We start from the raw sequence: 25,742 nt of genomic DNA on the forward strand, positions 1-25,742 counted from the left end.
AATGGTTGGAGGCACCCTGCATAAAGAAGTGGGAAATTCCCAGTGCAGTGGTGTCTGAGATGGCATTGCAGTGGGTGAAATCCAATATAAGCTACGTTTATTTGTGGATCGAGGGCCCGACCCCCGCTATGTGAAATAAATACACAAGGACACGTGATATAAGGTTAATGGGCAAGGAAAGGCCACAACTTTATTGATTACAGCAGTGAAAAGGTATTGGCTTAGGCATTGGATGACTATAGGAGGTGGGTTTATTCAACAGTAGGTGGAGCCTGTTGATGCCAATCCAACTATAGGCTCACCCCCTGATGTCACCGAGGGTCGTGCCATGGCCTCCCGCCAAGCAGGCATCGGACGGAATACACGACCGCCAGATTCCTTTAACGGAATAACCCACGGTAGATAGCATAGGCGATGGCCACACCTAGCCCTTGACACAGCACAACACATGAATCCAATGCCTAACCTACCCACCAATACCACAAAAGTTGTGACGATTGCTACGAGGTAGGCGAAAAAACCAAAAAGCCTAATGCCAAATGGAAAAATTCCTACCAGGCCCCCCAGACAACCGGGGCGACCAACCTAAGGTCCATAGCAAGGCCAAAAAACCTAGACCCTGAGCTAAATGGGAGTGGAGGGTGGGTGACTCGCTGAGGGACGACGACGAATGAGGAGGAGGCGGAGCTGGTGCCACAGCATTAAGCTGCTACACACGCCCCCCGGAGGCACCTGGTTGGCTGCCTCCGGTGGGCGTGGGCGCCAGCCAGGTAAGGAGGGGAGGGGGCTAAGGCCCCCTACCAGGGGCGGAGCTCAGTCTCCCGCCCACAACCACTCCCCTCTCTTCCAGGGAGGAGAGTCTTTATGATACACTTAGCTGGATCACACCAAACTGCTTCCTAGTTACTGATGTTTAAGTAGGATTCCCCCACCTCATTTCTTCTGTAAGGAAGTGCATAGAAATGGCTACAGAGAAGAAGCTTAGTTAATGGCCTTTTTTTAAAAAAAAAAAATTCTAGCAGCATTGCTGCAAAGACAGCTTAAAGCCTATTTCTCTGTACCTCTGTGTCTTTAGAGTCCAGTATATTGAGTTCCTTTCTTTGTGATGTAGTTGAGCGGCTTACTGGTTATAGGATTGTGGGTTGACATTAGGGACAAAATTTTAAAGAAAACTTTCAGCATATACTTTTTGATTAATTTCTGCACTTCTGGTTATTTACTGAAGTAAGGATGAGGAATCAGATTCAGCTGCAAGGCCAGACCCTGGCATCCCACAACTCTCGTGGGCCACTGTGGGTGTGGTTTTGCAAAATGGCCTCACCACTTAACTGCCAATACTGGTAGCTTCCCTGCAGATATTATCCATGGAAGGCAGATAGATATTTATTTTTTTACAGGAGGTGACAAGAGAACACTGTATGCTGGTAGAGAAGCTGTCTTTGTTTTTTGTGTTTTATTACAAGATGGGCAGAACTGGAACAGCATCCTAGTAGGAATTTCTATAGGCACATCCATATTCCACGTGGATGGTGGGTATGCTTGAGTGCCCCTGAATTCTTTGGTGCTGCAGGTTTTCGTGGAAAAGATCTTAAATTGTTTGTATCCACCTCTGTTCTCTTTTCCCAAATCACTGCATCTCAGCTGGTTATTTGTGATGATGCTATAGGGGAACAATCACTAAGCATCATTAGCATGCACAGAGGAATTTGCTAGCATATGATATTTGTTATTGATTTATCCTTTTCTGCTGAAGTGTAACTAATGTAAATGAGCTGTTAACAAATTAAAATCTTCCAGGCATACAAGTGGTATGAACTTGGGCACCAGCGGGGTCACTTTGCATCTGTCTGGCAGCGCTCTCTCTACAATGTCAAGGGTTTAAAGGCTCAGCCATGGTGGACAGCAAAGGAAACAGGTTATACAGACCTGGTCAAGGTGAGCAGTATGCCTTCTTTTACTTTATAGATTGTTATCAGCAGAAATTTCTGCATATTGCATAATGCCAAAAAGAAAACTGAAATTATTTGCAAGCACAATGCATACATAGAAAAATGCAAGAGGGAAAATATTGGAGATAAAAATACAAAATAATAATAATCAGGATAAAAATCTACATTTCATTAATTCTCCTATATAGATTTTTGTCTGAAGTAGATTCCACAGCTGCAGTTCTCTGAATACATACCTGGAATTAAATCTCATTAAACACAGTGGAACTTACTTCTCAGGAAGCATGCATAAGATCAGACTTCAGCAGATAGAACAATATGCTGCTTTATTCCTTGTGACTGACACCTAAGCTTGGTTCCAGACTTGAGTCATACTTAGAGTAGACCAACTGAAATCAGCAGGACCTAAGTAAGTCATGTGACTAACTTGATTTCAGTGGGAGCCATAGTCCATTGTGTGACATTCCTTCTTCTGCTAAGGGAATGAGTTGTGGAAGTGAGCGAACACAAAAAAATGTACATGCTGGACCACTTGAGTTTTTATGGCCGTAGTAAGTCTGTAATTTACACTAATTACTGGGAGGCAAGCCTTAAATTGCTGAATGTTGTAATTAGTGGATAACATGCCGGTTTGTTTTCCCTTGTGCTCTCATAACTCTTAGAGGCTTCACTGGGACGTTTAATTGCAGAAGGTAGACAACATCAGGCCAACTGAATAAATACAAAACTCAGACAACAGAGAAGAAACTCATCACTGTTTGTAGCCCTTGAGATAGACAGCTAAATTATTTATAATCACTATTCTCTGCTATTGTTAAAATACAATTTAGACTCTGTTATTAAATCATCAATTATTGTTCTTTTTTCAAAACGTCAGTGAGATTTCCATTTCTAGAACAGATTATAGAGGAGCTTTAGAGGCTGCCATCTATTTTACTTGTTTGCTTTTTTTCTTAATGTTCCATGTTAATAAGAAGAAGACTTATACTCCCTCCCCATTTTAACAGGATCACACACATTATTAAATTTTGTTGTCCCTGTAAAAGGCTAAAACATCTGGTTTTACTGAACATGCTTTAATGTTAGCACGGATAATGTTCCCTTACAAGAAATGTTCTCTAGCATGAATATCCTCATTCATTTTGACCATCACCATGCTTTCTTGTAGGAAAGCCCTGTTGAAATCAATGGTCCGTAGGGTAAGTTTGCACATTCAAAGCTCAGGTGGGCTTCTTAAATCTGCATCCCTTGATGAAATAGTCTGGCTGTTTTGGAGACTAAATGAACCTTGATTTATTTATTTTTGTTCCCCCCGAGAGAGCTAATGCTTGTGTTTGGCCACATCTAGTTGCACCTAGTGGCACAATGTAATCATGACTAGTTACAGAACGCCAGTCAGAAAAGGGGAAAGACACCCACATCTCTCATTCAGACACAGATCATGAAACAGAACCCATGGGTGCCTGCTTCCAAGCTGTAGGCTCATAAGCATGTATATTCCAAGATGCTCATTATCAACCTTTTCTTTCCCAAGAAATATTTATAAGACTAAGGCACCTGCCTTATTCAAGAAGTAGCACACAGACCTGAAAATAACTCAGTTTCAGAGCAGCAGACGTAATCCTATTTCTTTGGAAGTGATTCATTTTTGTTCACTTGTACCCACATATATTTATAGGTACATACAGAGAGAATGAAATTCTTGCCCTGTCTGGAAAAGATTTGAGCTACCTTAAAATACTTGTTGCTTTGAATCTTCACAGGTTTTTTTTTTATTTGCTAACAAATATATCCACAAAAGCCCAAAACTTCTAGAAGCAGAAATCCCCACAGAGGTAACAAAAACATTGTCTTGGATCAAGGAAACTTTAAAGAGCCACTTTCCACTCCCACCTGCTCCCTTTTGCTCCCATTGTGGGTATGTTAACTTTTTGTAGACATACTTTTGAACACTTGGGTCCATTACATACAAAACTTACATAGACAAGGACGCAAAGCATTGGAGTACTTGGAAGATTTTTTTAAAAAAAACATCAGTATATCATTTTCACAAAGACAGACCAACTGCGTGTGGGGGCACTTTCTTCTTTCGTTGCTGATTTTGGTAACTTAGTTTGAGGCAGGTGGGGTCTCATTGTCCAAATTCAGTCTCCCCAAGTCTTCATGATTGTAATTTTCTATTAATTTGTATATGCACCCCCAAAAAATCTTTTTGGAGAAAGTACCAAATAATGCCTTACATCTCCCACCTCAGATTTTATTTTAAATGAGGGAATTGGACATTATCTTCAGGTATCCTGGTATTCTTTGCAATGTCGCATATTTCATGTTCTGTTTTTAGTCAGAAGAGCAAAAAGCTTTTCTCCATGTGGAATCACAGCCTTGTAATCAGTCTAGCTAATATTTGCTAACTATAAAAAAGAGAAATCTGAGTGAGATGCATGAAGCATCATGATGAAGCAGTGCAGTGATATAGTACTAGAGGGGCTGTTCCTTGGGTAATACTGTCAACTGATGTTTAGCTGTGCTGTTTTGTATGCATAACAGCCTATGCTTCTGCTGAAGCACGTATATATTTTGCTCTAATTGGTGTTATGTTTTAGATGCCTGAAGTAGCTTGCACAGTTGGAGGTTTGCCTAAGGAATTAGAAATATAAGTTGCGAAGACATATGAGAAGAACATTTGTAGTCCTCATGCTTCCATGTTAATGCTGTATAAAATTATTTCAATATTTGAAAAAAGGTAATTCCAGTAATGAGCTGTGTTTTTGCTGCAAGCGAAAAGTGCCATAACGTTCTCAGGAGAGTAGTAACAAGCTTAATAAAGACAGCTGTTTCAGTCATTTGTGCTTCTATTCCTTCTTACTTATTAAAACTGAGAAATCCAGACAAGTTTTCTCTCTGAAGCCCATGCAATCCAAATTTGTGAATTTGTTTGCAGAAAAGGTGCTCAAAACAAACTGACTTGGCGGCCTTTGACCTTATGTACAGTGCAAAGTATTTGTCTTATTCATATTCAGTCTATTCAGTGTTGAGCCCGGTTTATAGACTATGTTAAAAATGTATTTTAATGTGTTTCTGTCCTATTTGTATGTAAATCTGGCTGTGGAGTGTAAGATGCAAAGCATTGAAGAGGCATAACAGTGCTGACCCTTCCTTGAAGCTCCCACACTCACTTCCAATTGCTTTCTTCCCAGCTGGCCCTACTTCCAGCATCAAAGCCCACTTTGGAGCAAAGCGATTCAAAGGATGGACTTTGAGAGTAGCAGTGGTGGATTCATCACTCCATGATCATTTGCCTGTTTGGTCTTCTGAATCACACTCTCCATGCTAGCTTTCCATCTAAATAGGGTGGGTCTGTGTTTGGAAACACAGTTTTGCTCACATCACATGCTTTTTGTGCCTCCGTTTAACATCATGGAAGTTAATATTACTTAATAGGGGCTTAGGCACAGACTAGATGCCATGGTTTGCACATGATGGGCCCTTATGTGCTTGCTTTCTGTTCATTAAATAGTAGTTGCAGAGGGACCAGGATTATTCCTTTCATGGTCCTAAGCCAGATCACTCCTCCCAAGCTATTTAGTAAAACAAAAACAAAAAAACCCAAAAATGCAAGAGAGAAGCATGGGCATACTGTGCTGTCTAGTTTGGCTTTTGACTATGGTTACTGTTTAGCCAAGACTAAACCATTTCACCTGTGCTTCAGTTCAGGTGTATCTGACAGTACTGGGGAGTGTGTTCTGAGAATAATCAACTTGAACCCACTTTGCCCCACATCCAGCCCTTCAAGGGATACATGTCCCAGCCCCAGTGTGCTGTGCATGCCTGCTCCACTCCTGACCAAGCCCCACTGATGTGCTGATGTGAAAAGAAATGCTGCCTTTTACTTTGCCCAAAATGATATGTAAAAAGCAAAGTTTTCAGCCACCCCTCATGGCAGCACTGGAGTGGGGAGAGCTGGAAATGCTGGGTGGGTGTGTATTTGTAATATATTTGTATACACACATACCTAGGCCACACCCACCGCTATCATGCAGCTCTCAGAAAGGTAGCTGACCATCAGTGAGGCTCTCAGGCTGAAAAAGTTCAGCCACCCTTTGTCTGCCCAGACTGGCAGCAGCTCCCCAAATTTCTCTGCGAGTGCTGTCTGGAGATGGTTCCTGAGAGCTTTTGCAAGTGAAGTATGTGCATTTTGTTTTCATGTGTTCAGGCTAAATACTTGAAGATGCCTAGCTATTTCATTTATTTTACTTAAATTCCTTAGAAGTTCAAAGTGCCAACGATTCAAAAAAAAGTAATATAAAACAATCACACCTAATAATGAAATATTAGCATGAGACACTAGGACCACAATAACAATTACAAGGCAGCCATCAGAATTAAAACATCAGCATACCAAACATACCCCAAAGGAGGAAGTGTTCAGCCAAAGGCCGCCCAAAAGAGTTACACCCGAGGGAACCTGGCAAAACTCGCTTGGCAAGGCAGTCCAGGATTCATCCTTATTGAATCGCAGCACTGCACAGGCCATAAGAAAATCACCATCCTTATCTGTGTTTCAGATAAGGAAAGCTTGCGTTTAACTTGAGTAAAGCTGTTCCCTGTGTTGGTGAATTGATATTCCCTTACCTGATCCTTTCAGCTTCTGTTCTGACATCCTATAGTACATTATTATTGATTCAAGCAAATCAAGTGGTACCTTTGTCAGTCCTCAGTATATTGTTTAGATTACATACAGATCATTAAAAGTACCGTCAGTTTATTCTAGTGTCATCATAAATATTGTTGGCAGCAAAAAGAAAGAAATAAGGCAGGTAACTTTGTACATTTTCCTAATAATGCTGCTTTGACATTTAGGAAGGATCACAGCAGTGCCATTCTTAGATAATAACCAAGTAACTGGAAATGATTGATTAAACAATGTCCTATATTGTCAGTTTGCAAAGCAATCTGGAATGTCTTTGACCTGTGTGATTGAGTTAGTTACCATGCAGATTTCTTTCTACACTTGAGGAAGGCTCAATAATGGTGCACATATTTCACACAAATGAGGATACCTGAGCTTTCCCCAAGCTTTTCAGGGAATGAATCTCAAGTGACTGAAGAACTAGTATCCATGTAGAACTGAAATTGTTGACAACCAGAGTTGACCATTCTGCATAAGAGAGACCATGATTCAGTTCCCTTTTCACTGACACCTTGTTACATTGGGCATTGCCAGGTGCTGGTATCAGTCATTAACCACAATATATTTGCATTGCTCTTTGGAAATGAAAGCAGTGCCCAATTAATTGCATGGCGCATAATCTGGCTTTGCAAGTGCCTCTGTGATGTTAAATAGCAAAAGAATTGCTTGGCAGACATATGCACGAATTAAATCATTTAGGCAACAGAAGATAAAGATTCTGTTTTGCTGATGAAATTAAGTTGTAAATTAAGAGGATTAACTCTGCTTAACATCAATAAGTACATAGAGAATCTGTGGAAAGCTTTGTCTGGGAAAATGTGATGATGGCAAGTGCTATTGGTTGCTTGAGTTAAGTTTGTGGACTAAAAACAATGCCATTACCCTTTCTTTAGGGAATTCCTGTAATGCCATTAAACAGTATGTGGGTGAGATAGAGGTGGGAAGGCCTTGGGATCTCAACATTTGTTGAAGTCATATTGCTGTAGGATTTACTCCTTCTTGATGCTTTAGCAGCAAATCAGAAATTTGAGGGAAGTGCTCTGGAAAAGAGGTGCTCCTCTAACTTTGCACCTTGGGCTATGGGAATGTTCTGCTCTCTCAACTTGTCTGGGACCAACTCTTGCAACAGAGTGAAGTGGGGGGAGCACTGAGGATTTCACATGTCATTACAGACTTAAAAGACATGTGTACATTGTGCTGCATTTATTTCTGGAATTCAAAGTATTGTTCTCAATGCTCTGTTAGCTCTCTTGGTATTGAAAACTCTGGTGCGCTGTGACTGTGAAGATCAATACTCTTGTTAGCACATAGTATAAAATGATCTGCTGAACACCCCCCTCGGCTAATCAAAAGCAAATTAAAGTGGAGGCCACTTTGGTAGGTGGCTGGGGATTATTGAAATTTTTATGATGCGAAGGTAATTGAAACTAAGAAACTACATGGATCGTTTTGTTTTAAACCCTTAACTGAATGGAAAATGGAAAGCTTGTTAACGATGCTAAATGCTTTCTTACTGCTGCTGTGTATTTTTAAGGTAAAAATAAATAAATCAGAATGCTCTTTAAATACTAAATTAATGTATTATTTGGTATTTTTTGCCTTTTCAGTCCTTAGAGAGAAACTGGAAGGTGATTCGAGATGAGGGACTTGCTGTGATGGATAGAGGAAAGGGGCTCTTTCTGCCTGAAGACGAGAACTTGCGGGAGAAAGGTGACTGGAGCCAGTTTACTCTCTGGCAGCAAGGTTTGTAAGCGCTAATTCCCCTTTCTCTCCGGTCACTCAGTTTCCATTCTGCAATTTTAATAAAAGCTGTAATTTTAATGGAAATGGGTTTGTTCCTGTGAAGCCAGACTGCAATAAAATGAAAATGCATGGCTGTTCTACAGCAAGTGCTGGATCCAATCTATTTGGGCCAGGTGTCCTCAGTGGGCCCACATCCCCCTTGACACTATCACCACTTTTGGTTCACCTGTCCTTTCTCTCTGTGGCCAACACATTCAGCCTCACAAAGGGAGGGGATGAGGCAAGTGGAAGCTGCTTACCCTTCTCATTCCTGCCATTGCCCACTTTTGTGCAAGAACTGGGGGAAAGGGGCTGACAGGAAAAAAGAGGAACAGCAAGTCCAATTGGCACTCGAGACTTCCTGATACGAGGATCATGCTTGTCCACATGGCAGTAAAAAGTTAGGAATTTTCCTATGCATGTGACTGTTGTGACATATTTTATAGAGACATAAGAAGCAGTCTTCTTTTCCCCTTGATCACTTCCTTTCCAGCAGAGTGATGTACTGTTAGGCTCGAGGGATGCTCTCCTCCCCCCCCCCCCCCAGAAGCACCAGGGATCAAAGAAGAAACAAGAAAGTTCATATATATGGTTTTATTCAGTAATCGTGGAGCAAGGAAAACAATCCAGTCCTTAACTCCATGGTGACGTTGCTCACTCTGAGCCCATCCCCTTCTTTCTCCAGCAACAGCCTGTGGCTCTATGGGAGGCTTCAGGAGTCAAATGTTGTTGAGCCCTTTGCTCTTGAATTCTAAGTGAGCGATGAGTACGCGGTGGTGGAGGAGCTTCTGTTCTCTCCAAGGAAGTCTCTGCTGGCATTTCTCCAACTCCCCCTCCTTCTCCTAAGATCTCATAACTTGGAAGCTCTGCATTCTGCTGTAATACAATCCTGGATCCCTCTTCTCTTGAAACTACTGGAAAAGGAGGGGCGATCCCCCCCACTACCCCTCCTCCTCCGAGGGAAGCAGAGGAGGAGGAGGAGGCGATTCCCAAACCTCTTCTTCAGTCCAGTCCCTGACATGTACATAAGAACATTAGAAGATTGGGCCCGAGGCCCATCTAGTCGAACAACCTGCTGTTTGCACAGTGGCCAACCAGCCACCTGTGGGATGCCTGCAAGCAAGACATGAGTGCAACAGAACTCTGCCCACCAGTCTTCCTGGTGTTGAGACACACACACACACACACACACACACACACACACACACACACGTGTAACTGAATCAGTTGCAAACTTTGTATACCAAGCTATTTAGATTTATAAGAAACTTGTACAGAATTTACAGAGATACTATGTTTTTGTCCTACTATGTTTTTTTGTTCAAATTATTAACAATGAAAAATGTACTGTGGATGGGCTTTCTCATAATTTGGAAGGCTTTTCCCATCAATCCCTCTTTGCGTAGAATCAATATTTGTTTTTGGAATTAGAAGGTCTGTGGACTTGTAATAGACTTAAACTTATGAATTTTACAGAGAGAGAATTTTCAAGTGTTTGAATAACTTTGAAGGTTAACGAAGGAGAATTTAAAGGTCGATTAATCTTTTGTTTTAAGACTTCAGATTCCTGGTGCTTAAGTTGTGGTTTCCCCCCTCCTTCTAGGAAGAAAAAATGAAAATGCATGCAAGAGTGTTCCCAAAACATGTGCCTTATTGGAACGATTTCCAGAGGCCACTGGATGCAGAAGAGGACAGGTACTAACTGATATAGAGGGGAAGAGAGAGGTGGAGTGTTATAGGGAATGTTGAGTGTTTAATGTGCATAACAGGCCATTGTGCATATTCCCCAGGCCTCATTGAGAATGTGCACATTATACTTCAGTGAAGAGGGGAGTGTGCACATTTCCTGGTTATTATGCATCTTGGGAAATGTGCATATTGTGGCTTAATTTTTAACATTCTTTTGCCATTATGCATAATCCCCAACAGGCCTTGGGGAATGTACATATATTGACTCCATTTTGTACGTTCCCAGGACAATATGCACATTATCTGATCTGTATGCATAGGCTCCAAGAAACCTGCCTTTTTTTCTATTTCTTGTTCAGAAGTGTGCAATCTACACTCCCCAGGTTGCTTCTGGACCACTGCGTGGCATCTACCTGGGTCACAACACTACTGATCACCCTCCCCCATGTAGTTCTCCTTTCCACCACTCTCAGCTGTTTCTCAGTCAGCTGAGCAGCACAAAGGGGGGGGGGTCATATAGAGATGCAAGTTTTAAACTTTCCTTCCCACTCCTACAATTCTGATAGAAATACAATCCCCGCCCCCCACCCCTTATTAAGTGTGCTCCTGCACACTGCAACAAACCATTTTTGGTGTGACCTGAGGGTGGGATTGTATTGGAGCTCTAAAGTAACTCTAGGAGATTCAGCTCTAATTAAAGCTCCTATCATGTGCTTTGGAGAAGTTAAAGAACCTTTATATCAAGGTTCCTGGACATAGTCATGAACAGGCTTGCTAACACAAGATGACATTGCAGTGCTGGCTTGTCAGCCTGAATTGGTTTGAACACAGTCCTATACTCTCTGCAAGTTAGAGTAATTGAACTGATTTTTTTTAAAAAAAAACACAAACTATGCCTCTCTCTGCAGATCAAATATTCTGTTATGCACCCAGGGACTCATGTCTGGCCTCACACAGGGCCTACAAATTGTAGGCTGAGGATGCATCTAGGCTTGGTGATTCCAAAAGAAGGGTGCCAGATTCGGTGTGCTGAAGAAACAAGGTATCACCCTCCTCCCTTATCCTCCGGTCTGGGGTTTATGGTGGGCACATTCATGTACTATAAGAGTGGGGACAGGAGCCAAAGGGGAAGAGCTCCCTAGCAAACAGAGTCAGTACTCTGTTTAGGGAAGCTTTTAATGTTTAATAGATTATTAATATTCTGTTGGAAGCTGCCCAGAGTGCCTGGGGAAACCAAGCCAGATGGGCAGGGTAATAATAATAATAATAATAATAATAATAATAATAATAATAATAATTCTTATTATTATTATACAGAACCTGGTGAGTCAGGGCAGAACCAGGGTTTGGGGGGGGGGCTGGATTAAATCTGGAAGACAAATCTGGGCAAAGTTGTCAGCATTTGGTTACTAGACAGAACACACACAAGTTAAAAGCACTGACTGGTTGACATGCCCTATCATCTATCTATCATCTATCTCAGTGTTTCCCAACCGGTGTTCCGCGGCACACTACTGTGCCGTGAGACATCGGGTGGTGTGCCGTGGGAGGGAGGCGGGCGAGAGGCGGCGGCGGCGAGGATCCGGCGGGGGTGGGGGGAGCGGGGGCCGTCGTGCGCAACCGAACTCACTTGGCGCGCTGCCGGCTTGTCCTCCTTCAACCCGGGTCGGGCCAGGCCTGCTCACGTCCCCGGATCCCCTAGCAGCAGCCGCACGCTCTCCAAAAGCGCAACGCTGCGCGCAACCGCTCGGCCAGCTGGTGCTCTGCGACTCCGCCCTTTCCCCTCCCAGCGCCGGAGGGTTCGCGCGACCGCAGCTGTTCCCTTTCGCAGCGCGCGGGAAACAATTCCAGGCCGATTGCCTTGTGCCGAAAAGCACCGCCTCTCCTTCCAGCTCAGGCCCGGGCCGCCGGCTCCCCGAATGACGTCACGGGGGCGGGGCTTTAATGGTGGTGTGCCGCGAGATTTTTTTCCGGTAAACAGGTGTGCCGTTGCCCAAAAACGTTTGGGAAACACTGATCTATCTATCTATCTATCTATCTATCTATCTATCTATCTATCTATATCATCTATCTATCTATCTATCTATCTATCTATCTAATCTATCTATCTATCATCTACCTATCATCTACCCATCTCTATCATCTATCTATCATCTCTTTATTGCAATCAATGACCTCTTTCTTCAATTTTCTCTCCCTCCCTCCTTTCCAAAACCAGCACGTGTATAATTATCATTCATTTATAAATATCAGTCAGCAAATAAACCTTTTGAGGCCTCTCATTCCAGAGACATTTCTAAACAATGTCACAGTTATGTCTCTAGGCACTGAAGGAGTTCTGCGAGGTGGTAAATATAATACTAGCTCATATGATACAAAGAAGTTATAAAAGCATACAGGTGAGAGCACCAAGAGAAACTGGACCTTTCTTTTGAGGTTTTTCCAGCTGCAGCTCCTAATGCCCCCAAAGGTAATCAATTGGCCATTAAACCTTAAAAATGGCTTCCCTCCTCAGCTCTTGGAAATGCTGATCCAGTTGTGTGTATGATTCTGAACTGCTGACCCGGTGTATGGAAATTGTGAAAAAGGCAAATTCCATCCTAGGGATTATTAGAAAAGGACCTGAAAACAAACTTGCCGACATCATAATGCCATCACACAAATCTATGGTGCAACCACTTTTGGAATACCATGTACAGTTGCGTGTTGAGTCCCACAATGCCACCCCCCACCAAAAAAGTCACACATCACACATCAATTTTTGTTTAAGGTTTTTGGCATAAATTTGGCCACAACTTTATTCAAAATACAAAAAAATGTGAGTGGTTGCTTAGGCGTTGGTTATGACTATATGTCCTTGCGCCAGGGACAGAGCTGACTTCCGGATTCCAGCGGAAGCCAGCGTGGGAAACAAGTATTGGGTGAGAAAATGAAGCTGGGCATCAGTCCCTCACTTCTCACCCTCATGTTCCAGTGGGGCTTGCATGGCCCAAGTCCGATACCAGGGACAAGGACGAAAAGAATGGCAAGCCCCTGGATTCCTTTAACGGAATTCCCTTTTCCGCACCACCATTGGAGGGGTAGGCACTTACCCCTCCACCAACCAATTTTAACCAATGCCTAACCGCCAACCTTACAAGTTGTGACGATTTGCTACGCAGTAGGCAAAAACCAAATGGCACCAGCCAATCAGCCAATTGGCAAAATTCCTACCAGGCCCCCGCTCCAAGGCGGACGACCCCATGACAGGCATAGCAAGGTCAATCAATCAAGAAAACGCCCCCTGTTAAAGGGAGGGTGGGCGGGTGATCCGGTGCAAAAAGGCCAAGAGGACGCCCAGCGTTGGGCGTCCTGTATTTAAAGCCTCTGACCCCTCCTCCAGAATTGGCAACATTCAAAACTCCCCAGTAACCCAAATTAACCACTTAAAGGCTTGGGTTTATCCAAATCTGCCCAGTAACATCAGGGTGGCTTGTATCCCCCAACCGCAACACATGCTCTCATTTTGGGAGAACACGTTTTCTGATCACCTCACCTCAAAAATTGTATGCTAGAGCTGGAAAAGGTTCAGAAAAGGGCAACCAAAGTGATCAATAGGAAGGAGTAGGACCTCAGCGGGAATTGTTCCGTGGAAAGTGAGCCTAGGATTGCAATTTAAGGCAGTATACAGGAAAAAATCTGAAAAAGCTAGTGTTGTTTTCCAGTCTGCCAGTCATGTTTTGGAACTGTTACTATTGTAGAAACCCAGTTAGTGGTTTTTGTGGGGTGGGGTGGGATGGGGAGGGAATCACATGTGCCAATCATCTTCCTAACATGTAAAAAAACAGCAAACACATTTTCTGGGGGAAATGTATTTTGAAGGCAGGATTTTTTTTCATCAATTAATAATGTGATTGCAGCTACTTCCACCAGAAATTTTGGACACTTGCCAGCATATACCTAATTTAAATACTGCGCCACACATGTCAGTTTGTGGCAGCCGTTAGCTCCTATTGACTAGTCATTGACAATAATATTTGTTTCCAGGAGTTTGAGCTGAGTTAGGTGCAAAGGGATGTTGCTCAGAAATTTGATAATGAGAAATTTAATGAATGTTCAGCTTCTCCTAGTCATTGTTTGTCATTTCCATTCCAAGTTTTTACTTATTACAAAAGAGAAAGCCATTACACAATCATAATATATTACTGCAGAAAAGCCCTCCAAAAACCTTACCCAGCCCTTTTACAGGGATAAACATGATCTAGACCAGATGCTGCAATTCAAAATGTAATATGAAATATGACAATACAAATAATTTAAACTTAATAAGCTGTCAAAGGAGAGTTCCGTATAATACAGGAGTGTCTAGTGCTAAGAGATGGGCATTAGTTGATGCAACCAACATAGCCCAGTGTTGACATAATTCTAATTGTACGATATCATGTTGTGATGATCACATTATGGTACTTTTCATTCACAATATAGTGTGGCATACACACACAAAAACCCACATTTATTTGCATTTCAGTGGTAGGTCCAATTAACGGCCCTGGCAATTCTGTAGCTGTTTTGTTTTGTTTGTGTGTGTAGCAATCTCTTTCAAGGCTATGTAAATGACAGAATCCTCTTCAAATTTTCGACATCAACACTTCCCTTGCACTAGTGTTTTTCTCAAGAATCAGAACTTTTGGTGGTTAATTAATGCAATTTTTAAAATAAAAACAAACAAACCTCCCCCCCCCTTAAAATAGAGTCACTTTCTTACGCAAGTTTGTCTCTTGCTTTCCACCAGAATTAGACAGAAGCTAAATTTAAGACCTGGCATGGTGTTGCCTATAATCCTGCAAACCAGTTTACAGGACTGACTATTTTGGAGACTTCCGGTCGGTGCCAGCGCTTAATGGCGGTCCTACCTCCGAGCTCCGGAGAAGGACTGCTCCGCAAGTTCGGGTCTTACCCGCTACGGCGAGTGGGGGACCCCTAAAATCTCAGGCGCGGAAGCCTGAGAGCAAGGAGACTTGGTGGGCACCTTTGCGCCCCCCGGTACTGTGAAAGAGCCTTTTTAAAGGCTCCGGAGCGGCATCGGGAGTGAGCGCGGTGCTGAGAGTCGCTACCCAGCCTGCGGAGTGAAGCCGCGTCGCCATTAGCGGAGAGCGCCGATTCCTTCCTGAAAAGAAAATCTGGACTGGATTCCCGTGAGTAAGAAGGGAAAAAAAATCAGGAACCTTTAAAAATAGAAATAGAAAATTTGGCTGAAAACGGGAGGGCAAAAAATAAGGAAGTCTGCCCCCCCCGGACTGCAGGAATTTAAAGCAACGAAAGACCTCGCTGCAGTTATTAGAAACTTAGTTGCGAACTGTCAAACCTGAGCTGTCAAAAGTATCTCTCCCCTCCAGATTGGCAGGAGAAGGGGGAAAAAGACAGTCTTGTGAAGATACTTTTAATTTAAAGGGAAACAAAGTTTTTCACTGCTCTGATCCCCGGGACGACCTGCCAGGATTTAACACCGGGAAAACTGTTCTTTAAAATAGCTCTGAAGTGGATATAGACTATACCTTAAATGGTGAAAAAATCTTAAGACATTTAGGATTTGAATGGGACTTTGTTACTGACATTGGACTAACCAAATTTAAATTGGAGAAAAAGTTTTACAACTTTAATGGCGGATTTGAGATTTTCTACATCCGGCTTTCTGTCTCTTTGTTGTTTCTAACTTGGAAACTTTTAACTGCTCCCTCTTGAGGGCTAAGAGGGAAAAATTGCAAAGTAACTGACTAATAGTGGGATTTTCCATTGCAAGTTTTTCCTGTGAGAACGGCCTTGGGATATGAGTGGCACAGCAGAGGAGATAAGAACCAGGTCTAAAGCTAAACTAACACAAAAGAAAAGAGCTTCAATCTCTGGCAACACAGTGCCTGCACCGGACAGTGCGACAGCAGCATCAATGGAATCTATGACACAGGCACTGCTTAAAATAAATCAATCCCTTGAGGCCTTAACAAAGCAATCTACAGAAAATTCAAAGAAATTGACAGAACTTACAGCAAGATTGGATCTGAATACCACATCAGTGGCAACAAACACAGAATCTATAAATAGACTGATTCAGGAATCTTCAGAAACAAGGAAAATTGCAGAAAGTGCAAAATCTGTTGCAGGTGAGACGCAGGAAAGACTTGTGCCGATTGAGAAAAAGGTGAATGAGCATGAAGCGGCCCTCTCCTTACTGGAATTACAACGGAAAGAACGAAATTTGAAATTTAGACAGGTTCCAGAGAAAGAAGAGGACAATCTGGTGGAATTTCTCACAGAGGCAATTCTGGAAAATTGGCAAGGAGATCTGGAGGAAGATGAAGTAGGGATAACAACTGCTTTCAGACTTGGTAGAAAGCAAAGCAAGAAGTCAAGGGATTGTCTGATCACCTTTAGAACCAAAGAGGAAAGAGACAAGATATTGAACCTTCACTATCAAAAAGCTTTGGTGATTGGAAACATTCAAGTCCAAATCTTTAAGGACATCCCTAAATACATCTTGGAAGTGAGGACTTTTTATAGAGATCTTGCCAATTTGCTGAGGAAGAACTTTATACCCTTCAGGTGGGAATTCCCACAGGGGTTGTCCTTTAACTACAAAGGGAAGAAAGTAAGAATAAGAACAGTACAGGAGAAAGAATATTTTTTGGAGAGAAACCTAGAGGACCTACAGAAAGGTACGGTGGATCCGGGAATAGAAGGACAAGGATTAACATCAGAAGGAGGAGGGCTAACAGACATCGCAAATCTATCATTTGGACTACCACAACTGCCAACTGAAGAGGAAGAAAAACTTGGAGCAGTCGGAGGATCAAACATCTAACAAACAAAATGTCTCTGCAACTTCTAAGCTGGAACTGCAACGGTTTGAACCATCCCAGAAAAAAACGACAGGTTTTCCACATTTTGCAAAGGGAACAACTGGATCTGATATGTCTACAGGAAACTCATATAACTAGAGCGCACAGGAAATTGTTGGTGAACAAAAGATTGGGACAAGAATTTATATCTTCCGATAAAGTAAAAAAGAGAGGAGTAGTGATTTATGCAAAGGAAAAATTGGACCCAAAATTAAAATTTAAGGATGAAGAAGGAAGATATTTGGCAATTGAAGTACAGATCCAGGGGGAAAAATATTTGATAATTGGAGTATATGCACCAAATGATGGGAAGGCAGAATTTTTTAAGAAGTTGCATGAGACCTTACTAGATTATCTCGACTGCAAAATAATAATGATGGGGGACATGAATGGAGTGGTGTCTACAAATATGGACAAGGCACAAAGACAGACAATATCTAAAGAAGGAAGATTACCAAAGACTTTCTTCGAGATGACGGAAAACATGGACTTGATTGACATCTGGAGAACAAAGAATCCTCTCGAGAGAGAGGGAACTTTTTTCTCGGAATCTAAAATGACATGGACGAGAATCGACCAAATTTGGGTATCTAGTGTGATGGCTACAAAGATTAAAAAAGTAGAAATCTGCCCAAAAACCTGCTCCGACCATAATGCCGTAAAGATGGAAATGAAAATGACAACAACTGGATCCTTTAGATGGAGAATGAATGACTCCCTATTTAGAGATGAACAATTTTGTATAAAGGCCCAAAAGACATTGAAAGATTATTTTGAGATAAATTGGAGAACAGATGTGGAAAAAAGAACAATTTGGGACGCGAGTAAAGCCGTGATGAGAGGCTTCCTGATACAACAGAATTCAATCAAGAGGAAAAAGCAAAATGAAAGGAAAGAAAGAATTTTAGAAAAAATGAAGGAAGGAGAAAAGAAACTGAGGTCAAAACCAAAGTCTCAAGAAATTTTGAGAGAAATAAAATATTATCAGACGCAATATATGGAACTGACAAATCAAGAGATAGAATGGAAAATTAAGCAAATGAGACAAAGGACTTTTGAGTCTGCAGACAAGTGTGGGAAGCTCCTTGCATGGCAACTGAAAAAGAGGCAAAAATTGAATACAGTTACTTGTTTGGAGATAGAGGGAAAGAATGTTCATAAGCCAAATGAGATAAGTAACTGTTTTCAAAGTTTCTTTAGGAAATTATACACACAAGGGCCAGTAAACGAACAAGAAATAGAAGAATTTCTTAAAAATTATGGACTACCGAAAATTCCAGAACAGGGCAAGTTGATTTTGAATGAGAAAATAACAGAACAGGAAATAGAGGAGGCCATTCAAAAGGCACAACTGGGAAAGTCTCCAGGACCAGATGGACTGACGGCTAGATACTATAAAGCTTTGAGAGAAGGTTTAGTGCAACCACTGAAAGAAGTTTGTAATGAAATATTGGAGGGGAAAAAGGCACCCGAAACGTGGAAAGAGGCCTTTATCTCACTTATACCAAAGACCGAGACTGAAAAGAACCAGGTTAAGAACTACCGCCCGATATCATTATTAAATGTGGATTACAAAATTTTTGCAGACATTTTAGCAAAAAGACTGAAGAAAGTATTGACAGGTGAGATTCATAAAGACCAATCTGGCTTTCTCCCGGGAAGACACATGTCTGACAATGTGAGGAACATAATAGACATTGTGGAACTGTTGGAGATGAACATTAACAGAAAAGCGGTTTTGATTTTTGTGGACGCGGAGAAAGCCTTTGACAATATTAGTTGGAGTTTTATGAAAAAGAATCTCCAAGGGATGGGGGTAGGCCAAGGTTTTGAAAACGGTATAGGTGCAATTTATTCTGAGCAGAAGGTAAAGCTAATTGTAAATAATGTGGTAACGGAAGAGATAGCTATAGAGAAAGGAACACGACAGGGATGTCCTATTTCTCCCCTACTTTTTATACTGGTTCTGGAGGTTTTGTTAAACATGATTAGAAAGGACCAGTTGGTTAAAGGAATTCAGGTCGGAGTGAGAGAGTATAAATTAAGGGCATTTGCAGATGACCTAGTTTTGACTTTGCAACAGCCAATCACTAGCACAAAAAGAGTTTTAGAACTGATCGAGATATTTGGTCAAGTTGCAGGATTTAAGTTGAACAAACAAAAAACTAAAGTCTTGCAAAAAAACTTAACAAATGAAGAAAAAGAGACATTCCAGAATGAAACAGGTTTGGAGATAGCAAAAAAAGTGAAGTACCTGGGGGTAAATTTGACATCGAAAAATGTGAATCTTTTTAAAGACAATTATGATAAATGTTGGACAGAAGTTAAGAAAGATTTAGACATATGGTCAAGGCTGAAACTTTCCTTGTTAGGCAGAATTGCTGTTATCAAAATGAATGTATTGCCTAGAATGTTATTTCTGTTTCAGACATTACAAATAATAGATAAGATGGACTGTTTCAAGAGGTGGCAGAAAGACATATCGAAATTTGTCTGGCAGGGCAAAAAGCCAAGGATAAAATTTAAGACATTAACAGATGCGAAAGATAGAGGGGGTTTTGCCCTGCCGGACTTAAGACTCTACTACGAATCAGCAGCGTTTTGCTGGTTGAAAGATTGGCTGCTCCTCAAGAACACAGACATTTTGGATTTGGAAGGATTTGATAACAGATTTGGTTGGCATGCATATATATGGTATGACAAGGTAAAATTGCATAAAGGTTTTAAGAACCATATCGTGAGGAAAGCTCTGTATAATGTTTGGATTAAGTATAAAGACTTGTTTGAAAGTAGAACCCCCAGGTGGCTGTCACCAATGGAAGCAAAAGAGGTGAAAAAATTGAATATGGGTTCTAATTGGCCTAAATATTGTGAAATTATAGAACAAGATGGTGAAAATGTAAAATTGCAGAGTTTTGAGAAACTGAAGTTTAAGGTGAGAGATTGGTTACATTATCGACAGATAAATGAAGTATTCAAGCAGGACAGAAAGAAAGGCTTCCAAGTGGAAAAGTCAAAATTAGAAACAGAACTGTTAGAACCCAATACTAAAAATTTGTCAAGAATGTACAACTTGCTGTTGAAATGGAATACTCAAGATGAAATGGTGAAATCTAATATGATTAAATGGGCACAGGATATTGGGCATGACATTGAGCTTGCTGACTGGGAGCAGTTATGGACCACTGGTGTTAAATTCACGGCATGTAATGCCTTAAAAGAAAACATTATGAAAATGATCTACAGGTGGTACATGACTCCTGCTAAGTTAGCAAAGATCTATCACTTGCCCAATAACAAGTGTTGGAAGTGTAGTGAAACGGAGGGAACCTTCTATCACCTTTGGTGGACCTGCCCGAAGATTAAGGCTTTCTGGGAAATGATCTATAATGAAATAAAAAAAGTTCTGAAGAGAACGTTTGTTAAAAAACCAGAGGCCTTTCTCTTGGGTATGGTGGGCCAAATGGTGCCAAAGAAGGATAGGACATTTTTTATGTACGCCACTACAGCAGCAAGAATTCTTCTAGCAAAGTATTGGAAGACGCAAGATTTACCCACGTTGGAAGAATGGCAGACGAAGGTGATCGACTATATGGGACTGGCAGAGATGACTGGCAGAATTCGAGACCGGGGGAAAGAGGCGGTGGATGAAGATTGGAATAAATTTAAAGTTTATCTTAAAAACTGCTGTAATTTGGAAAATTAGGGGCTCAGAGTTACAAGAGATAAAGAACTACAGTTGCATTAATAACTAACTGAAGTTAAATATATGAAATATATTTAAGTTATGATCAGAGGGTTGCTGAAAAATCTTGAAACAAGAATGCAGAAAAGGGGTGGTATGGGGAAGTCGTGTTTTTGTTTGTTTATGTTTATGTTTTTGTTTTGTTTTATGGAAAACCAATAAAAATTTATTAAAAAAAGAAAAAAAAAATACAGGACTGACTATTTTAATCCTTGGGTTTTGTATATCTGCATTAGAATTAACATTTATTCCCACTTTTCTATTAAAACAACACTTGAAGCAGCTATCCAAAGTTCTGGTGTGTAAATTTAGGATCGAGGTTCCTCATAGCCATCACTTTTTAAAATCAGTTTAAATAAATGAGTTTTCTTTCTTGATTATGACACTTCCACTGTATTGTATTTTCCATTAGTCAAAGTATCAGCCAAAATGTTCAGTGCTATGAATTTAGTTGAAAGAAGGTCCCTTTTAAGTAGGGTGAACAAAACACTTCTGAACATCTTTCCAATTGTGAAGCTTAAATCCTTTCCTCTAATTGCTTCCTCTGTTTATAGCTCTCTCTTGAATTTTCTTCTCTTTAAATCTTTATGGTAATGTGATGTCCAGGGCTGTTTGCAGTATTTAAAGCTCAGTCTTGTTCTCATCAGAGATTAATTATGAGAAGACTGTGGCCTGCTCTCATTGTAGAACTAGGGCAATGTTGGAGTGAGGTGAGCGATGGATATTCTTGTCTATTGCTCTCTGCTTCCGTAGGATAATCCTGAAGTTGAGAGCTGGGGTACAAACTCTACTTTCAGAGTACTAATCAGAGACTTTGCCAGTCGCAGACTTTGGAGGAATTAAGAGATCGTCAGGATGCTCCTAAGGTTTCCTGTTCACAGAATCATGAAAAAAGGAGGAAATGGTGGTTAGAAATATAATGTGTTCTGTGTAAACTTGAACCTTATGGGGGAAGCCTTGCAGTGTCCCATCAAGAGGCCAAATTAATGGTGTGAATCAGGTATCAAAGAGAAAACTCATCTGACCCAAAAAGGTCTGTCATTCTTGTGTATGGTAGAACCAGCGAGGCAAGGCAGCATCTCTTTCCAAGAAGGTCGGTATCACTGGAGAATTATTATTTCAAAGAGGTCCAAGGTTGTCACGTCCTGCAAACTGAAATTGGGGGATGGGGGAAAGGAAAAGTGGGCCTCAGTGGCAGCTAGATTAGACAACACTGGGCCAAGCTCAGGAAATATGCTATGAACTGATATAATGCAACTCTGCAAAGGCCACGATGAGACCTTTGCAAATACTAAAAAGCCGGTCATATTTGGACTGATCTTCACCATGGTGTAAGAAACTGTTTTCAGAAATAGTGCTTCTTGAATGACTCAAGACTGAACACATGTCATAAGCCAAGTTTCTAGGTTTCTAGTTGATTTAAAAAAATAGGTAGATGATGGCCATATTTTTGTCACATAGAGGTGACAGACTTTTCTTGGAAGTTTTTAAGTAGAAGTTGGATATGATTTAGTTGAAATTCCTGTGTAGCAGAGGGTTGGACTAGATGGCCCTTGGGATACCTTCCAACTCTACAGTTCAATGATTCTATGAAATAATAGCTTCATTGCTCCATTATAGCCCCATCCACATTAGATAAGTACCTCTTGATATTTCCATGAGCCAACTGGAAACAAAGTTAGGATAGAAGCCATATTCCCATTTGAACATTTTTCACTCTAGCTCTGCCCATCATTGACTCTGGCTCCTGTGACACCTGGCATGCAGCCTATGACAGATTACCTTTGAGGACATGTGACCCTCATCATAGAAAAGGAAAATTATTCATTGATGGATTATAAGTTTATTAACTTCTGCTTCGGGTTTTTGCTAGTAAGATGGTTTCATAAAAGTGAGACAAAGTGAGTCTTGTGTGTTCATTTGCTCTTCTAAGAATTAATTTGTACATATTGCTTTATTAGACTAGATTTGCTTTGGAAAATTACCATACTTGTTTTCTTTTTCCTTGATATTGATCTTTCCTCTCAGTGTTTTTCACTATGATGCTTAAACAGATGAACAGTTCTTCAGACTTACCGAACTTGGTTGCTGAATATATTACATTTGCACCCTACCTTTTCTCAGCATATATGACACTATCTCTATTTCATCCTACCCAAACCCCTGTGTAGTAGGTTAGCTTGAAAGACAGGGGCAGATTTGTGAGGGGCACAGCAGAAGAAAGGGGAGATTGTGTGAAGAGCCTTAAGTTAGAATCTAACCCAATCAAACAATAGGTAAACACAATGTAGAGAATCTGTTACAGATTCTGGATCAATGTGGATGTGCATTCTACCACATATTTTATATCATACATCTGCCTTCTCCTTTTTGTATGGAAGAGCTAATATCAAGCTATTCCAGAGTAAAGCTACTAGCTCCAGGGTAGTTTGGTCATCTGTGCACGGTTTTCATCTAGAATGGAGATGTGGTTCTTGAGGCAGCAAATAAAGGATGGCTTCTCTGTCTTTCAGGTTCTGGGAAGAAGGGAAAATCCTTATCTTTGATGACTCTTTTGAACATGAAGTGTGGCAGGATGCTGATGCTTATCGCCTGATATTCATTGTGGATGTTTGGCACCCAGAGTTAACATCGCAACAGCGGCGCTCCCTTCCAGCCATTTGAAGGATGCTTGAGGCCTTCCCTGTTGAGGTCTACATTTTATGTTTGGAAGTGCTGGTCTCATTAAAAAAGAAAGAAACCTGAATTTGTATGTATGAAGTAACCTGGGCATGGACTTTAAAGCATCCTATTCTGTGCTTTATAAGGCACTGATCTGATAGCTCTGTATTCATGCTGCAAGTACAGATTCCTATTCTTTTGTCAGCCAAAGAATATCCTGTGCCATATATCAAAATAAGACCTATGCCAATATTTGTTATGCCAGCATTATGTTTACCACTGCTAAGCACACACTTGGTGTACTAGTCACGTAACTACTAATGCTTGTGTGTAAACATAAAGGACACAGATTTTCAGACACTGTGAGTATGCAATTTCTGTTCACATGAAGGAAAGTTGTGCAGCTACAGTACTTGGTGAATTGCATCTCACATCAGTGCTTCTATATCCTTCTAAGGACACTCATAACCAGTTACTCGCAAGCATCTTGGAAATTTGTCATACTAGAATGTGTAGAAATGAATTTAGATTTAAGTGAATGAACTGATAGTGTGAGCTGTAGATAATGTGAGTGGATGATTTGGTATTGTATTTTTTAAAAGATCATAGTATTTTTGTATCGTATATGGATACCATTTTCCTGCTCTTTATGAACCACTTTCCTTTTGTAATTTTCTTTTGTAATAATGGCAATCCATGTTAATTTTGCAGAGATGACGCCTTATGGAGCTGCTCTTCATTTTATTGAGTTCTGCCTTTGTCTTTCAAGTGAGAAGGCACAATATGCATTTGCCTTGCTCAGTTTCTGCTGAGCAGTACTTATAACCCAGCTCTGATATGTCTGTGTCTTCCTCATAAAAAAGGTTTGGTGGCCCTTTCCAATACAGCAAAAAGAATTTCACTTAAATGGGAAGCACATTTTCTTATTAAGGGACTGTGCAGGTTGTGAGGAGGATCACATTTGGAACCAATTTGCTTCCAGTCTATTGTTATGGCATTTCTATTCTCAAGTGCGGTCAGTTTCTTATTGTACAGTGGCGTATGTGGTAGAGGAAGCATTCAGTTTGGATACAGGTATCGTCACATGAAGTGACACCCACATGGTTGTTTCCATCCACCTGAGGGGGGGAAGTGGGGGCTGACCTCCCTTTCATATTCACTTCTCAGTTTTGCCTTTGAATTAGTGAAGTGCGGTGCACAGGATCAGCACCAAAGCAGCTTTGGTTAGACTTTTTACAATTACGACCAACAACAAGACAGTTCACACTCTCTGACCAAAATATACATTACATTTTTAATTTTATGAGCAGAAACGTGCCAATGTATACATGTGCTGGGTTTTATAGTGCTATACTTTTGAAATTATAGAAGCCGAAGTTCTGAGATGTTACCTAAACTGATGACATGAAAATAAATATTTGCTACGGCCTTGACGGAGTAATATTTTCAAATAGAATGATCAGTATTTTGTACAGATTGAATCCAGGGCCCTGTTGTTGTCATTTGTTTCATTGAATGGAAAGATTCCTATGTATAATGTTTATAAATAGCTGCCTTTTCTTTCCTAAGTGCAGGTGGAAGGCCTAAAATGAAAGTGTGAACAAGTATGTGTTGTTCCATCTGGGAAACCACAGGCTACATTTTTCTGTAGCCCTCATTAGCTCAGCATTGTTCAGTGTTACCTTATCTCAGTTTTGCCTGAAAACAATTACTTCACGTGGAAGGCAAATGGAATATAGCAATCTGCTCTAAATGTGCACCTACAAGCTAATGGTTGCCCATTACGTGCTGTGGTATATTGTGCATTAAACAAGTGCCTTCTTTGTGGCAGTGTGGATTTTTTTTATATATGTTAGTAGCTTCAGCACTGAAAGTTTCTAATTTTTGCATTGATGGCAAAAATTGCTGTTGCTGCTGGAATAAATGAAGCTTACATAAAAACAAATGTTGTGTTGGCCTTCTTCTGTGTTTTTTCTACCATTCCTCACCAATGAGAAAAGGAACTGCATAAAAAAAAATTATCAAAGGAGAGAGGAAATTTTGTTTAAATTCTCATGGGTAGAGTTGGTGGGGGGTGTTCTCACACTTATTTACTTTTGAAGTAGCAGGAGGTTTTCTGAGTCATTTGTTTCATTCTACATGTCATCTTTCTACAGGTCTGCACTGTACAGACTTGCAAGGGGCCCACACTTCCTGAAAACCTCATGAGGAGTTGTTGTTTTTTAAAAAAAATTTGCTTTGAAAGAAATCAGTGTGCTAAGTTTGTGCTTAATAATAATATAGCAAAAATAAGGAATTTACTTAAAAACAAAACCAGCAAGCACTCCCATCTCAGGTGCTTGGCAGCCACCCTC

The 25,742-nt window shown here is 40.9% G+C and overlaps 1 protein-coding gene across 1 annotated transcript; it reads left to right on the forward strand.

The window, feature by feature from the left end:
- The first annotated feature begins 3,391 nt into the window (after nucleotides 1–3,391).
- Nucleotides 3,392–25,333, forward strand: LOC144328700 (aspartyl/asparaginyl beta-hydroxylase-like). The gene is made up of 5 exons (XM_077932978.1): nucleotides 3,392–5,300; nucleotides 8,247–8,382; nucleotides 10,025–10,116; nucleotides 11,019–11,152; nucleotides 23,241–25,333. The coding sequence occupies exons 1-5, from the start codon at nucleotides 5,277–5,279 to the stop codon at nucleotides 23,389–23,391; spliced, it is 537 nt and encodes a 178-aa protein (XP_077789104.1). The 5' UTR covers nucleotides 3,392–5,276; the 3' UTR covers nucleotides 23,392–25,333.
- The last annotated feature ends 409 nt before the right edge of the window (nucleotides 25,334–25,742 follow it).

This window comes from Podarcis muralis, chromosome 8 (genome assembly GCF_964188315.1).
Source record: "Podarcis muralis chromosome 8, rPodMur119.hap1.1, whole genome shotgun sequence".
Lineage (NCBI taxonomy): Eukaryota > Metazoa > Chordata > Lepidosauria > Squamata > Lacertidae > Podarcis > Podarcis muralis.